At 44.7% G+C, this 15,590-nt stretch overlaps 1 protein-coding gene across 5 annotated transcripts in view; it reads left to right on the top strand.

The window, feature by feature from the left end:
* Positions 1–15,590, top strand: part of SLC25A48 (solute carrier family 25 member 48) — a 48,859-nt gene that overhangs the window by 24,982 nt on the left and 8,287 nt on the right. For 2 of the 5 annotated variants that reach the window (XR_014712588.1, XR_014712589.1), the window contains one exon: positions 4,500–4,629. Coding sequence is in view for 3 of the 5 variants with exons in the window: in XM_084635897.1 (XP_084492023.1) it covers positions 4,500–4,622 (123 nt within the window). In the remaining 2 variants the exon portion in view is untranslated. Of the gene's footprint in view, positions 1–4,499; positions 4,631–7,029; positions 7,314–14,786; positions 14,868–15,590 lie in introns of those variants that run through there. The other 3 variants (XM_084635897.1, XM_084635896.1, XM_084635895.1) reach the window with 3 other exon arrangements.

The raw sequence follows: 15,590 nt of genomic DNA, 5'->3' as shown, positions 1-15,590 counted from the left end.
TTAACTAAAGAGTGCTAAGTTCCAACTTCTGAGAGGAAAAATAACCAATTAGAAAAATAACTGGCAAATGTTCAATTGTCAGCCGCTAAATATTTGGCATCTTTTTGCAACGTGCCAGTAGGTCAGACCAACAGCCACAGAAGCTCAGAGTCTGATCCTTTTCCCAGATGAGGGCTGTTTCCACCTTTTATTCTCACTCATATGATGCAGGGGAGTATGGAGCATGGACAAATATACAGCAAGTAACCATGTAAAACAATGATTGGACGGTCACAGGAATAAGGGCTGCAGGAGTTCAGCATTTTGTCTTTCTGATCTTACCCCATCTACCCTCGATGGCCAAATTTCAATGTACAGAGTCTGCAGCCAGTCATGGTTGTGCTGCTGTCACTTCTAGTGCCAGGAGAGGGAATCTGCAGGTCCACCAGAGAGCTGAATACAAGGACAGTTTCATAAGGAAAACCTATTTCTGTCAGTGTCCTATTGGGTGAAAACAAAGTAATGGAGCATTGCTGGGAGATGTCGAACCCTGATTTGGATGTTTATATTAGGGGAGATAGAACAGGGTTGTTAAAACCCCAAGTAACCTCAGAGTGTACAAAAAGGAATTGTGGCCCCTTTGCCCACTCAGTATCCTGCGTGTTCATTCTGAATATAAGAAGATCAAGTCCTAAGGCCTTTCTCTGTAAATCTCAGTTGATATTTATCTTTGTCCTTGAATGTGACTTTTAAAAAATGCGGACAGGAGTCACACCTTTGTCATATAAAATTCCATCATCTCTAAAAAACAAAACACACAACTCTCCCGCCCCATAGTACAAACTCCACCATGTTCAGATACTCTATCGTACATTTCAGTGGCATAAGGGACTGGGGAGTAGGTGGTGTGGCCTAGCGGTTACATCTGGGCTCAGGTCTGACCACCATTGGCGGTAGCTGCCGGGCAGGAGCTGGGCCACTCAGAGGGCCACAGGGTATTGTCACTCTGAATCTCTTGGGCTGTACATCCTGTAGTGCCTACTCTGCATACTGCTCTCTGGGTGTACTATTGCTTGGCCTCCTGGTGGCACCGTGGGACTATCAGTTGTTCCAAGCTTTGTAAAGCTGGGTTCTATTCCCTGAGGCCTTTTTATTTGATTAGCAAATTTCTGGATTTCAAAGAAAATGCTTTTAAAATTTTAAATGCTAGACTTCCTAGTACTGGACTACAATCAGGCAAAATTCCTTTTTTCTTTTCTAATTTTTGCCTTTGTAAGGACTGAAGGATTTTTTAAATGCATTTATTTTGTAGCCGGTATCAAGCGGAGTGCCCCAGGGGTCTCTCCTGGAGCCTGTTTGGTCCAACATCTTCATTAATTATCTGGATGATGGGATGGTTTGCACCCTCAGCAAATTCACGGATGACACTAAGTTGTGGGGAGAAGTAGATACGCTGGAGGGTAGGGATAAGATCCAGAGTGACCTAGTCAAATTGGAGGATAAGGCTAAAAGAAATCTGGTTCAACAAGGAGAGTGCAGAGTCCTGCGCGAAGGACAGAAGAATCCCATGCACTGCTACAAGCTGGGAACCGACTGGCTAAATGGCAGTTCTGCAGAAAAGGACCTGGGGATTACAGTGGACGAGAAGCTGGATATGAGTCAACAGTGTGCCCTTGTTGCCAAGAAGGCTAACCCCATATTGGGCTGCATTAGTAGGAGCACTGCCAGCAGATCGAGGAAAGTGATTATTCTCCTCTATTTGGCAGTGGTGAGGCCACATCTGGAGTATTGCGTCCAGTTTTGGGGCCCCCACTACAGAGAGGATGTGGACAAATTGGAGAGAGACCAGCGGAGGGCAACGAAAATGATTAGGGGGTTGTGGTACATGACTTCTGAGTGGAGGCTGAGGGAACTGAGTTTATTTAGTCTGCAGAAGAAAAGAGTGAGGTGGAATTTGATAGTAGCCTTCGACTACCTGAAGGGGGGTTCCAAAGAGGATGGAGCTGTTCTCAGTGGTGGCCGATGACAGAACAAGGAGCAATGGTCTCAAGTTGCAGTGGGGGAGGTCTAGGTTGGCTCTTAGGAAAAACTGTTTTGGTGAAGCACCTGAATGGTGAAGCACCTGAATGGGTTACCTAGGGAGGTGGTGGAATCTCCATCCTTAGAGGTTTTTAAGGCCCAGCTTCACAAAGCCCTGGCTGGGATGATTTAATTGGTGCTGGTCCTGCTTCAAGCTGGGGGGTTGGACTAGTTGACCTCCTGAGGTCTCTTCCTACCCTAATCTATGATTTTATGATTTTGGTCCCCACTCCTATTCCAAAATTCAGTAATCTAAATTTAGATATTAATGATAATTTTATCAGTGAATTTATTTAATAATATGATTCTGTTAGTAGCTTGCTAACTGAAACACTCCACTAAACATTCTGGAATTAGTTAAATGGGGTGTTGGTAAAATCAAGTTGATATTGGTTTTTAGTACAGTGAGGTCTGTGCAATAGTGCAGAGGTGGGCAAACTATGGCCCGCGGGACTGTCCTGCCCTGCCCCTGAGCTCCTGGCCATGGAGGCTAGCCCCCGGCCCCTCCCCCGCTGTCTCCCCTCCCCCACAGCTGTGCCCACCAATCTCCCAGGCTTTCCAAAAAGCCTGTCCTGCCGCTCTGAGCGGCATGGTAAGGGGGTAGGGGGACGGGAGGTTGGATAAGGGGCAGAAGGTCCCAGGGGGCAGTCAGGGGATGGGGGCGGTTGCATGGGGCGGAGGTTCAGAGAGGGGGGGGCGGTAGGAAACAGGGAGCAAGGGGGTTACATAGGGAGTCCCAGGGAGTCCTGGGAGTGGGGGGACAGGGAGCAAGGGGGGGTTGGATAGCAGATGGGGTCCTGGGGGGTCCTTGGAGGGGGCAGTCAGAGGACAAGGGGAGGGGAGTTGGATGGGTCGAAGGTTCTGAGGGGGTAGTCAGGGGGCGGGAAGTGGGAGGGGCGGAGCGCAGGCTGTTTGCGGAGGCACAGCCTTCCCTACCCGGCCCTCCATACCATTTCACAACCCTGATGTGGCCCTCAGGCCAAAAAGTTTGCCCACCCCTGCAATAGTGCTATGTGGGATGGCAGAATTTTAAAACAGGATACAAGTTAGCACTAGAAGTTTGTTATTAATACAATGACCCCTTTTCCACTTTACTGTTCAAGCAATCAAAAAATGAAGCCCTTTTCACTCTCAGAAACACATATCAGTTCAAAATATGATGACCAAAATTATCAAACCTGGGTATCTAAATCCATATTTTGTCACCCAAATAAAAGAGATGCTTAAATATGTACTTAGGCCCCTGACTTTAGGAAATCAGATTTGGAAGTGTTGGCCTATATGAAATATTGCTGTTGAGTCCGGTCTACAGTCATGTGAACGAATTCTCAATAAGGCACAGAACAATTGAACATTTTTCCTTGGATTGGAAATTGTTTTGTGAAAGCAGAAGAGAAAACTACAAAATATTCTACTTGCGCTGAGTTGGACCAAAGCAAAGACAAGGGGGTATAGGTCCTGATCCAGAAAAGCATCTACGTATGTACTTAACCTTAAACCCACAAGTGGCTCCGCAGAAGTCAATGGGATTATTCATGTGCTTAAATTTTAAGCATGTGCTAAAGTGCTTTGTTGGGTCAGGGCCTTAAAGCTGCCATAAAGGAGAAACTGGGAACTGCCCTGTCATAAGTGACTGCATTCAGGGCCCGGCTAGGAGACTCTATGTTCCTGGAGCCCCACAGAGCCAGTGTAGCTGGTTCTCTGCCACCTACTCCTGCCCTGCTATGTGGATGGTGTGTTCATGTCTCCTGAGAATAGGAGAGGGGCATTCCAGCTATCCTTGGAAGAGACCTATGGCTTCTCCAGCTTGCAGCAGAGACTGAATCCACATTGTAACACCTCCTCTTCTCTCTCCCCAAGTCCCAGTTGTCTCACACACAACTCTGGTGCAACTGAAGACTAGCCCATAAATTCTGAGCACTTCATTTGCAAAGGCAAGCGGCCCTGTAATCTTGCCTTTCTTTTTCTCAGCTCGTTCAATATAGTTTTCAATGCATGTGCAAGAGAGGAAGGGAGAGACAGATAAGAGAGGGGTGATTAAGAAGAAGATTTAGATTTCCTGTTTTCTGGTCACAAAGATTTAAACATGTATTAGTTAGCCCACTTTTTACCTAATGCAGGAAAAGAAACTTCTGAGAGCCACCTCCTGCTTTTCACTGCTGCTTGGAAGGCATTCTGTACAAGCAGCAGAGTATGTATGCAGCCCTGTCAAACTAGCAACTTGCTATTGTGTTTTGACTCTCTGGTGCTCAGGCAGAAAATGCACAGATGCATGAGCATAGGAACTAAGGCACTAACTTCTCCAGCTCACAAAATGTCTATGAGCAGATCACAATTTACCATGTTTTGTTATTCACATTTCCCAATGATTTAGCTTGGTGTTGCCTTCAGAAAAATATCTGACCTATTCCTTTGCTGTCATCTTTTCCCCTCCTGAACAGGTCTTTGTTAGGGGCATCACAGTCAATGCAGTGCGAGGATTCCCGATGAGTGCAGCCATGTTTCTTGGATATGAACTTTCACGCAAAGCACTAAGAGGAGACCAAGCTGAGACCAATCCTTAACACCCAGGTCAGCTTCACAAAGATCTTTATTGATTTCAGAGCCACCAACGCTATTAAAAATAGAGACCTCATCACTGAAATCAGTGGAAGTTGTGGTTGTCCAGAACTCCTGAAAACCCTCTATCTAAGGTACTTATGTGGCCCCCTCCCCATAGTATCTGAGCCTCTCACAGTCATGTATGTGTTTATCCTCACGATACCCCTGTGAGGTAGGGAAGGGCTATTTTCCCCATTTTACAGATGGTGAATTGATGTGCAGAGAGACTAAGTGACATGTCTAGGGTCACACAGCAGCAGCTTGGGATAGCCTGAGTACAAAGCCGCCCCGACCCTGTGAGCCTCTGCCCATGCTAATCCTGGCTACAGTGCTATTTTTAGCATGCTAGCTGCAGCTGAGCTAGCGGGGGCCTGTCGACCCATACTGGGAAGGACCCTCCCAGCTGCAGTGTAGACGTACCCGAAGATGCCGAAATATGGATTTAGGTGCCTAACTTTAGCCACCCAGCATTGTAAATCTTGGCCTAAGTGACTTAGTCAAGGTGACAAAGCTCCCAGTAGACCCAAAAGGTTGGCTCTAAAATATGCCTCAGCTTCAAACATAGTGGGCGTAGCTGTAATCCCGTTTAAATCCGTGGCGCAGAACCTCCTCATATCAGATCTCAGTCTGGTCTATTGCGTCCCTTGAGCCTTTAGCTTACTTGGATCACCATAACTGCCCTTGCTTACACTTTTAAAAAATCTTCATGCTATCTTTCCTAAGGGGCAGGTGTCTGGTGCAAGCTGTTGCAGCCTAGCAAGTGGAGGCAGATGCAAGGTTTCTGGTGACAGGTGGGAGTAAATAGGACCCAGTGCCAGGGCCAGCTCTAGGTTTTTTGCTGCCCCAAGCAAAACATTTTTGGCCGCCCCCCTCTTTTTTGGCCGGAATGCCGCTCCTAGAAATGTGCCACCCCCGGAAACGTGCCCAGAGGCGCCGACTCGGTGGGTGCTCCGGAGCTGGAGCACCCCCAGGGAAAAATTGGTGGGTGCTCTGCACCCACCAGCAGCTCCCCGCCCCAGCTCACCTCCGCCTCTGCCTCCTCCCCTGAGCACACTGCTGCCGCTCCGCTTCTCACCCCTCCCTCCCAGGCTTGCTGAGAAACAGCTGTTTCGCGTGGGGAGAAGCGGCGGCGTGTGCCTGTGGGAGGAGGCAGGGCCAGGGATTTGGGGAAGGGGTTGGAATGGGGGCGGGGAAAGGGCAGAGTTGAGGCAGGGCTAGGGGCGGGGGGCGGGAGGGGCGCAAGCACCCACCGGCGCCGGGTAAAGTCAGCGCCTATGAATGTGCCGCCCCTGGAAATGTGTTGCCCCAAGCACGTGCTTGCTTTGCTGGTGCCTGGAGCCGGTCCTGCCCACTGTGGTCCTGTAACCCCAGGGGGAAGGGCTGTGGGGCCAGAAGCATAGTGGGCAGAAGGGCAGTGCATTAGGTGAGCAGAGGTTGGGAGCTCTGAGGTATAGTCCCCTCGGTCCCCTCCGTCAAGTTGCTCCATGAGTTTTTGGTGGGGGAAACAACAGGAGCAATTCTACCTAGAATTTCCCCCTCCTTGTGGCCCCTGCAGACAAGCTGAGAAGGGAATGGAGTAGCAGCCAGGAGGGTGCTCCCACTCCCCTCCACCGAGCCAGAAGAAGGAAACAGGGAGTTGCAGGCCTCCCTCCGTTCCTCTCTCCAACATTAGAAGAACAGTGACTAGGTGCAGGGCCAAAATGTCCCGCCCCCTAAACCCAGAAAGGAGCTGCTAAGCATGTGGGCTCTAGGAGGCTTTCCCTATGCCCTGAGACTGGATTGGGTCCTTCCCCTTGAGCCCAAGACAAAATGGGAGTGGGGCCAAGAGGGTCCCTATACCACTAGGCCTAAAAAGGAGTAGAAGCAAGGCCAAAGTCTCACCCCACTTGAGGACCAGCCAGACTGGGAGGTGGCTCTCTGGGCTAGGATGCTCATCTGCTGCCTGCTCTTGGGCCTCGCATTTGCTACTGCTGAGATTAACCAGAGTAGTCAGTTTTCCATAAATGAAGAACAAAATACATCTGGTACAAGCGCCCTTTGAGCAAAAGTCCTTCCATCACTGATTACATTTAAAGCGTCATTCTCTCCGCATTACCTACTCTGAAACACATCGTTCTCATCTAAGGACAGTTGGGAATATTATTTCCTTTCAATGAAAACTAAATTATATGTCATTTATTTGCCTATTCTGTGTAAAATGGAACATGAATGAATTAAAATGGAAAGTCATGGGAAGATTGACTATGAACTGTGTATCTGAATTGTTCTGCCATGCATGGCATCTGTGCCTTAAACAGCCAGACTTTGGTTTTATTTGCTAAAATGCTGGAAAGAGAAGAATAGGCCAATACACTTCCCTTCTCTTCCCAGCACAAAGCAAAGGAGCACAGAAGACTTAGAAACTAGACCCAAGATCTTGCACCATTAGGTCAGTAGGAGCTTTACTATCGGCTTCAATGAGCATAGGATCAAGCCTCAGCAGAGGAAAGGGGGATGAGCCAGCAGAACATGCTGCCTGCTGTCCCCATTTCTGAGCATGCCATCTCTACCAGAGGAATAATGTCTCCACGATCAGTCTAGTCACAGATCCATGTGGCTGGGGCCACTCTTACTGCTGGATCCCAATAAAACCTTCACATTTGTTTGCCCTGCAAGATTTCCCTATTGTCTCCTTTATTTCACCCTCCAAGGCTCAGTAACTGGTCATTCCTGTGGGGCCATTTCAGCCAAGGATGGCTGGATAGGGTTGCTCCCGTCCCCAGCATTCTCCCAGTACTGCTCCAGGATTGGACACAGAAGACCAGCCCCTGTTTGAGAAACACTGGCCTAAATATTAACTCAAAGCTGGATGCTGGAAGGAGAGCACCAAAAATTGCACTTTCCAGCAGCTTACACATTAACATGTGATTAGCTCTGACACATGGAATTGCAGAGAGCAAAGAATGAAAATGGTCTTTCCTTAACTCTTTATTTCTAGGGACATAGCTTTTTTGTGGAAAGATGAAAATATAGACCAAATTAAACAGAACAAGAGCAAACAATTATTCTCCTAGTTATATAGAGAATTTACATCACATGAAACAATTTTTAAAATGTACCAAATGTATCTAGAGATTCCATTTCATTCTGTAGAATAGATGTGTGTATCTATTGATTATTTTTTGTGTAAAAATGTGAATTGCTGTGTTAGAAATGACATAGGAACATGCCTCAGGTCCAGTGCATTATAGAACTTAATTTTATGGGCTAAGACATATAAGCAGAGCAAGACTGCCTGACACCTGCAATGTTATTACATCTGTTCACTGTGCCTTAGGGTTTCTTGTAATGCATAATATCAGTTAAGGACCTGATTCTGCCACCCTTCTTCATGCTGAGTAAGTGAGTAATCCCACTGAAATACGGTTGCCAAGCATTCGGTTTTTGACCAGAATGCCCAGTCAGAAAGGGACTGTGGCAGCTCTGATCAGCACCGATGACTGGGCCATTAAAATCCGGTCAGTGGCACAACAGGGGCCCAAGGCTAAGGCAGCCCAGAGCCCTCTCTCACACCTCAAAGCCCTCATCTGCAGAGCCTGCAGCCCCAGCTGGAGCCCTCACTCCCCTCCTGCACCCAACCCCCTGCCCCAGCCTGGTGAAAGTGCGTGAGGGTGGGAGAGAGCAAGCGACAGAAGGAGGGGGGTGGAATGAGTAGGGGAAGGGTCTCGGGGAAGGGGAGGGGCAGGGGTGTTTGGTTTTGTGCCATTAGAAAGTTGGCAACCCTACAGTGGAACAAAGTGTCTGAATAAGTGCATGAGGAAGTGGGCACAAAGGGGTTCTACATGTTTATGAAAGGTACATCCTGGAGCCAACTGTGCTCCTGGAAACCAGTGCATGATGGGAAATCTCCTACAGGGCAGATGGGATGTTAAGGCTTTAGGCCTTTTAGCATATGGATAATATTGTTTAATTAAAAAACAAAACGAACTCAAGTGGAATAGGCACTTTAGGCCACGACATAGGTCCACTGAGATTGCTTAGCATTTTTAAAATGTTAGGGCTATTGTAGGGGAAGGACTCAATCCAGCAAAAACGTTTAAAACAAAATTAAGCAAATATTTATATGCTTTGCTGGAGTGGGGCCTATGGGAGGAGAGCTGGAGGGATTTGGGAACAGAATCTCACTATAGAATTTTCTTGTATTACAACGTTTGTAAAAGTGCTAATCAATGCGTATTTGAAATCATTTGTTCTTTTGCTTTATTCTTTCTAGTGCTCCTTGCATATACAGCACTGAGAGCAACATGGGTTTCTCTCAGTTATTTTTATTGGTGTATTTCTGTTTGGAGCAGTACAAACCAAACTGAGATAGGTCCTGCAGTGCTTACTCAGCCAAACTCACATTAAATAGAAGACTGCAGGAATGGGCCATCAAACATAGTAGCATATTACCTAAGTGGCAAAGAAGGAGGGGGAGAGAAAGTTAAATAATAAAACAGAGAAGAGGTGGGGAAAATAGTAAAATATAAAACAGGTGAAAGCACTGACCACATGATGGCGCCATACCCTGCCTTAAGAAACGGGAAAAGGCAGCTTATTACAGAACAGCTGAAAGAGTTGAGAACACTCAGAACTCTGCCTGGCTTCATTCAAAATGCTGACCAGGTGTGCAGGAAACAGGTCTGATCAAAACATGGCCCAGTTTGATGGAACCATTTGCTGGCACTGGACAAATCTTTTGATGAGCTTAGCTTGAGTTTAACAAAACCACAAACTAAGCAAAACACTGCAAGGTTGCTTCATGACACTTTCACGCAGATTTGCTGCTCAGGCTTTTTGCAGCGTTGGTGGTTCAGTGACAGAATTCTTGTCGGCCATGCAGGAGGTCTGGCTTTGAGTCTCAGCCAATGCATCAGTTCTGCGGTGGGCTTGAGGCCGAAATTAGGGAGTGAAGTTCCACGGCTTGGTTATGGAGATCAGACTAGATAATCATAATGGTACCTGCTGGCCTTCAAGTCTATGGAGACTGACTCTGAAAAGGTTTAAAACCTGTCTTCAAAGTAATAAAGAATGAAGGGCTTAAAACGTGTTGTGAGTTGGTTTTTTTTAAAATGGTTCAGATATTACTATTGTTGTTGTAGTTGACTGAGGTAGAGAAAACGCATGACTGAAATGTTCTCACTTTTTAAATGAGTCCAGTTACAGTATTTGACGTTACGACTGGCAATTTCTCTGGATGATAACATCTCCCAGATACTTGTTTTTCTATCTTCTCCTGACCATGTTAGGCTTTTCTGGCTGCAAGGTAGGATATGGGTGAGGCATCGGGTAGTTATAACTCTACTTGCAGATCAGCATTCACAAGATCTTTTTGAAGTTCTTATGCAGAGGCTTGAGGATGCTCAATTTCGTAGGCTGCTGTTTCCCCCCCTCTGTTTAAAATGAGAAAAAATCCTTTGTTTTAGTGTGTTTTTGAACTAAGGACCTGATCTCCGACAGATCCTAGGAGCAAGGCCAAATTGCTCCCTAATGACCTGGAAATTTAATTTAAAGGCTCCGTCTTTTAAAAAGTTACTGTGGCTGGGACAAATAATGCCTCACGGAGTTCGCTGGTACACATGGGGAGCAGGCCCCAGCTGTTGAGCAGGGATGCAACAGCATGAGAGGGATTCATGAACTCCCAGCCCCTCCTTGCACTCCCATGCGGTAGCTGGATACATCCAGGACCTATGGACTTGATCCCTTTCCCAGGGAAGTCACTGGTACTACTCCCATTGACTGCAGTGGAGACTAGCCCCCAAAGTTCACCTCGAGTCATCACTTGGGACTTGAAGTAAAAAATCACTCTTAGGAATGGATTTCAACTTTTGTTAAACCAAAGTCCTCTGAAACAGTCTCATAAAGTAGTCCATTCCTGTTGAGTTGTTGGGGTCCTGCACTGTCCTGTTTGCTAGCCAATAGGATGTCTTCCCCACTGCACCTACATCTCTTTCTGTTACCAAGTGCACCACAGGACTAAGGCAGTACTCCGGACTGACCTAAGGTCAGTATTTCTGGGATAACTGCTACTGCTGGTCCAGTAGGGCCAGACCAAGCACCGGGCCAAATCAAAGGGGAGTTTAGACACAATCTAATGTAGTGTAATTTCCATTTTCTTATAGCCATACTACATATGTCAACTTAGAATCGTTGAGATTTCCTTACTGATATTCACTTATGGAAACTCACTTTGTCTCCTACCCACTACTTACTCCCTTCTTACACACCTTTGAATTTGGCTCCTACTGATTTTTACAGATCCTGTTAAAATCATAGTTATGATGGCGCTGCACCAGCCAGGGATTCTTCCACATCTAAAGAATCCCCAGCTGTTCATGTAGGCCAGCTGGATGGCCCTTTTGTTCCAAGAGAGCAGTATAAAAATACGATAGTAAAGACCAAAATCTGGCCCATTGTCTTCAAATTATGTAACCAAAATGAAATAGCTTCAACAATGGATACTATAGTATGATGCCATTTACATTCTTATCTCTAGCATCTTCAAGACCACCACATAAACCAATATTCCGTGTGATAAAATTAATTTACCATGTGTCTCATATTTGATCTTCTCTCCCATGACATCTTTATACTTTGCTTGTAAACCACAGACTATAATCTATCTGTCAGAAATTAAGATATGGGTTTTTTTTTCCTACAACTCTGAGTAAAATGTCGTCTCCCCAATTTCTTTCAATATTCAGACAGGGTGTTTCGTAGCAAACAGCACTCTGCTTCGTGAGAGATTTATCATCTCTAACGTATCACTGATTTGAGCTAAGAACATCAAATGACTTTTTGTAACCATAAAGGAAAAATAGAAGTGCATTCCAGGAAAAAATAATGAACTCCAGAGTAAGAAGTGGGAAAAAAACCTTAATTGTTAAAATTATACAGGACAAGCATGCACATACCCCATCTCCCCAGAATACAAATTAAATAAATGTGTTATATGTACATTTTAAGACAACGGGAGTTTTGCCATTGTGTTCAGTGGATGCTGGATCCAAGTCTTAGAGAAAATTGTATCAATTACTGCAATTTTCAAAGAAATTCTTCAGAAATTATATATGCTAACAAAGCTCTAGAATCAAAAGTTAGAGGAGCAAAAGACTTATTAAGATCCACATGTCCTGCAGAATGGGAATGTCTTTTTTAATAACAACTCAATGGTTTTTACATGTAATTTACTCTTTAAGCCAAAAAATAAAGCAAAACCCTGCAGTACAGGTGGGGTATTAAGGCTTCAGTATAGATCATCAAATTCCTAGAGATAATATACACAGGCTCTTGAGTTATAGAGAAAAAGGCCATGCATGGACAACTAGCTGGACCACAACATCCTGGTTCTGAAGACAACAAAGAGATTTCTAATGACAGGGGCCAAAATTAGTGTAAGAACTGGGCCTGATGAACGTGAGCTTCCTAAATGAAAGCTGTTTAATCCTGTTTAATCACTAGAGTGATCTGGGCTCTAGGTTCAGGCATGAGAACAGCAGGTTCCACCACCACGGGACTCCTTCCTGTGACAGCAGATGCTGGCAGTAAAAATGATAAAAGGAAAACCTTAAAAGATAAGAAAAAATGTGAGGTTTGGTGACTCCTGCTTTCCCCTGCTTCTAGAGTCTGTTGGGAGTGAGATACTCTTGCAACAAAATACCCAGCTAATTGCTCCAAGGGCTTCATACTTTGCAATGCCTCAAGTGTTACCAGACTTGTGACTGCTGTACGGGCAGAAAGGATCACCTGCAATGTTGCTTGTCCTCAGGGTCTGTCACTGCACTGGCCTCTACTGTGCTGTTAAGTGAGACCTGGATGACTTAGATCTGAATGTATTTTGGGAACTGGAAATGCGATGGTGTCCTCACCAGTTTGTTCTCAAGGAAAACAGAATTTGCCTCCTCCCTCCCACCTGTGAAAAGAACAGGCTTCAGCACCCTGTTTTCCTTGAACATGTTTTGAATTTTGTCAGAACTTAGAAATTTGGAGAAGGTCAAAAAGAAAAGGAGTACTTGTGGCACCATAGAGACTAACCAATTTATTTGAGCATAAGCATCACAAAAGCTTACGCTCAAATAAATTGGTTAGTCGCTATGGTGCCACAAGTACTCCTTTTTGTGAATACAGACTAACACGGCTGCTACTCTGAAACCTGGAGAAGGTCAGTTTTTCAATGAAAAGGCAAACTTTTCTGCTGAATAAAACCCCACACTTCTTTTTTCTGACCAATTCAAGTACTATGGTTATTTATTTCTTCATAATATCTAACGATTTGACAATCATTAGTAATTGACTTCCGGGCTCCAAACCCACAGAGACTATTTCAGTTCTAAGGATCTCTCCAGTGACCATGACATGACTGATTAGAACTGGAGATGCTCTTCATAGTAAGCTCTCACTTCATTGTCTAGAAATAAAGGCAGAGTGGGAGTTTTACTTGGGCTCCTCTTGCTTTTGTCACTTTGAGTCCCAGCCAATCTCAGCATTCGTTCTGTATGAGTCACACTTTGGTGGAGAAACATTGTGTAGCTCGTTGCTTTTATTCGTACAGTTGCAGCAAGGTGGTGGCACATGAGTTGGCGTCAGCTAAATGAAAAAAAGTTCAAAGCAGCTTTATCTCCGGAAAAAGTAAACTATTCAACACTATCATGTCCCATTTGTGGTTAGCAAATTGCATGCTCTCTGCAACATCTTGATAAGTGTATACCGTAAACTTTCTTGATACTTAAAACAAGACAGCATGTCATTTTGGTGTTTTCCATCTGTAGGGAATCTTTCTACTGAACAGGGAAAGAATTATGAGAATATTCTTAGAAGCCTGGTGATGGGTTATCTTTAATGATAAGCACTCAAAAGTCCGGACGCTTATCCTGATTATCCACAATCCAAAGCCTAAAAGCTCACTTCCCATGATATGTTAGGCATACAAATTCTCTATATTAATGGTGGCACACATTCATATATTACTGTGCATCATCATAAAAATATATCGCGTAGGGTTGATACATAAAGCCAGAACATCAAAGACCTTTGGGCTGGAATTTTCAACGATGCCTAAGGGAGTTAGGTGCCCAGTCCCCACTGAATTTCAATAGGATTTGCATGCCTAACTCTCTTGGGTTCTTTTGAAAAATCCCAATCTTACTCTCTAAATTGAACCTAGGTCTGTAACCTGCCTGTCATTGCACTCTGCTAGCTAATGATGGCGTTTGCCAGAAATGCCATTGTGTAAACAAAAGTAACTTATAATGTTGCTGCTACTTCTGTATTTTGGGATATCCTGGAAACAATGGTGGTGCCGTGTGAGAGACAGAAGCCAGGATAAGCACAGCGCCTTGAATGCTGAATTTACTTTGAATTCACTTTCCTTTTCTGTGTTGAAATCCACAAATTTCTAATACCTCAATATATTTTGGCATGTTTTATTTAAAGAAAGGCCAAGGGAACAAAATAGATGAAGACATGATATACAAAGCAAAGGGCTTCTACCCCGTTTGATTTATATATATATATATATACACACAAAGCAAAGGGCTTCTACCCCGTTTGATATATATATATATATATATATATATATTCACACACAAAGCAAAGGGCTTCTACCCCGTTTGATATATATATATATATACACACAAAGCAAAGGGCTTCTACCCCGTTTGATTTATATATATATATATATATATACACACAAAGCAAAGGGCTTCTACCCCGTTTGATTGATATATATATATATATATATATATATATAAAGGTGTAAATTAACTGTAGTTGCCAGTGGTGCTGGAAAAATTTTTATAGTGGGGGTGCTAAAAGGCGGAAACCATGTATTTGGGTTGTTATTACTACTTCAAGCCAGGGGGTGTGGCAGCATCCCGAGTTCCAGCACCTATGGCAGTTGCTCCAGATTTATCTGCAAATCAGACATGACAAGGATCTCATGGCGTAATAGAAGGGGAGAAAGAGACAAAAGATGTAGCGACAGTCCTGGCACTCCCAACAAGTGCAGTTTAAAGGGAGGAGTCATGTGGCTCAGTTGGCCGGTGAGGTGTATTTTTCTTTCTCTCTCACCCGCAGTGCTCATCCTCCATGGTTCTCTCCCATTCTCACAGGAGGACAAAGGAAATGCACACCATAAATATTGTCTGAAATCCTTTTGGAGCGAGACCTTCCAGAATCCTCTTCTATCTTCCTCCTTTTACTCACCTCTAGTCTCATTACCGTGCCCCTCCTGACACAAGAAGGTTGGATGCAATGAATAAAATCTAATTGAAGTAATTACTCTTTGAACATTTTTGAAACCATCTTTGTCAGTGCACAGTGTATTTCTGAGGTTTTCCTGCTGATTAACCTGAGCCTCCCACCTCCTGCTGTCAGAGTGACTGAATGCTACAGATTAGGTAGATAAAGTTTCTCTTGAGAGTACATAAATGAAAAGAGAAAGTCTCTTTTATCCTCTATGCACTCCTCCAGTGTGATGCAGTTTTAGAAGTGATGAGTACATTTTCTCTATGCAAATGAATGGAGATATTCCTCAAAAAGCTCAGGGTAAAATAGGTCATTTTCCCCACCACGCAGCTTTTTAGAAAACACCAAGCTTTTTCGGTTTCACCTAGGCTGTGCACCCATGGACACCAAATGGAAGTTTTGCCATTGACCTCACTGTGAGCAGGACTGGGCCTTTATTGTGTAAAACATTTCAGAACCCTTTACTGCTGGGGTATCTTTGAAGGACAATGCTGATGGTCATTTCCTTTCATTCTCACTGATGTTTTCTGGTTTTACTTTTGAATCCACAACGAAAGTGCAGCATGTGTCCTTTCTTTATGGTTTACCAAATGTTGTGGGACTAAAGTTTGGCCATACACCCAGCACTGACTAGCGATTCAGCCTTGGTCCCTGTGACATGGTACTGT

Source organism: Lepidochelys olivacea, assembly GCF_965140295.1.
Source record: "Lepidochelys olivacea isolate rLepOli2 genome assembly, chromosome: 8".
Classification (NCBI taxonomy): Eukaryota; Metazoa; Chordata; order Testudines; family Cheloniidae; genus Lepidochelys; species Lepidochelys olivacea.
The sequence above is the reverse complement of the archived record's forward strand: the minus strand, read 5'-3'. Positions and strand labels throughout refer to the sequence as shown.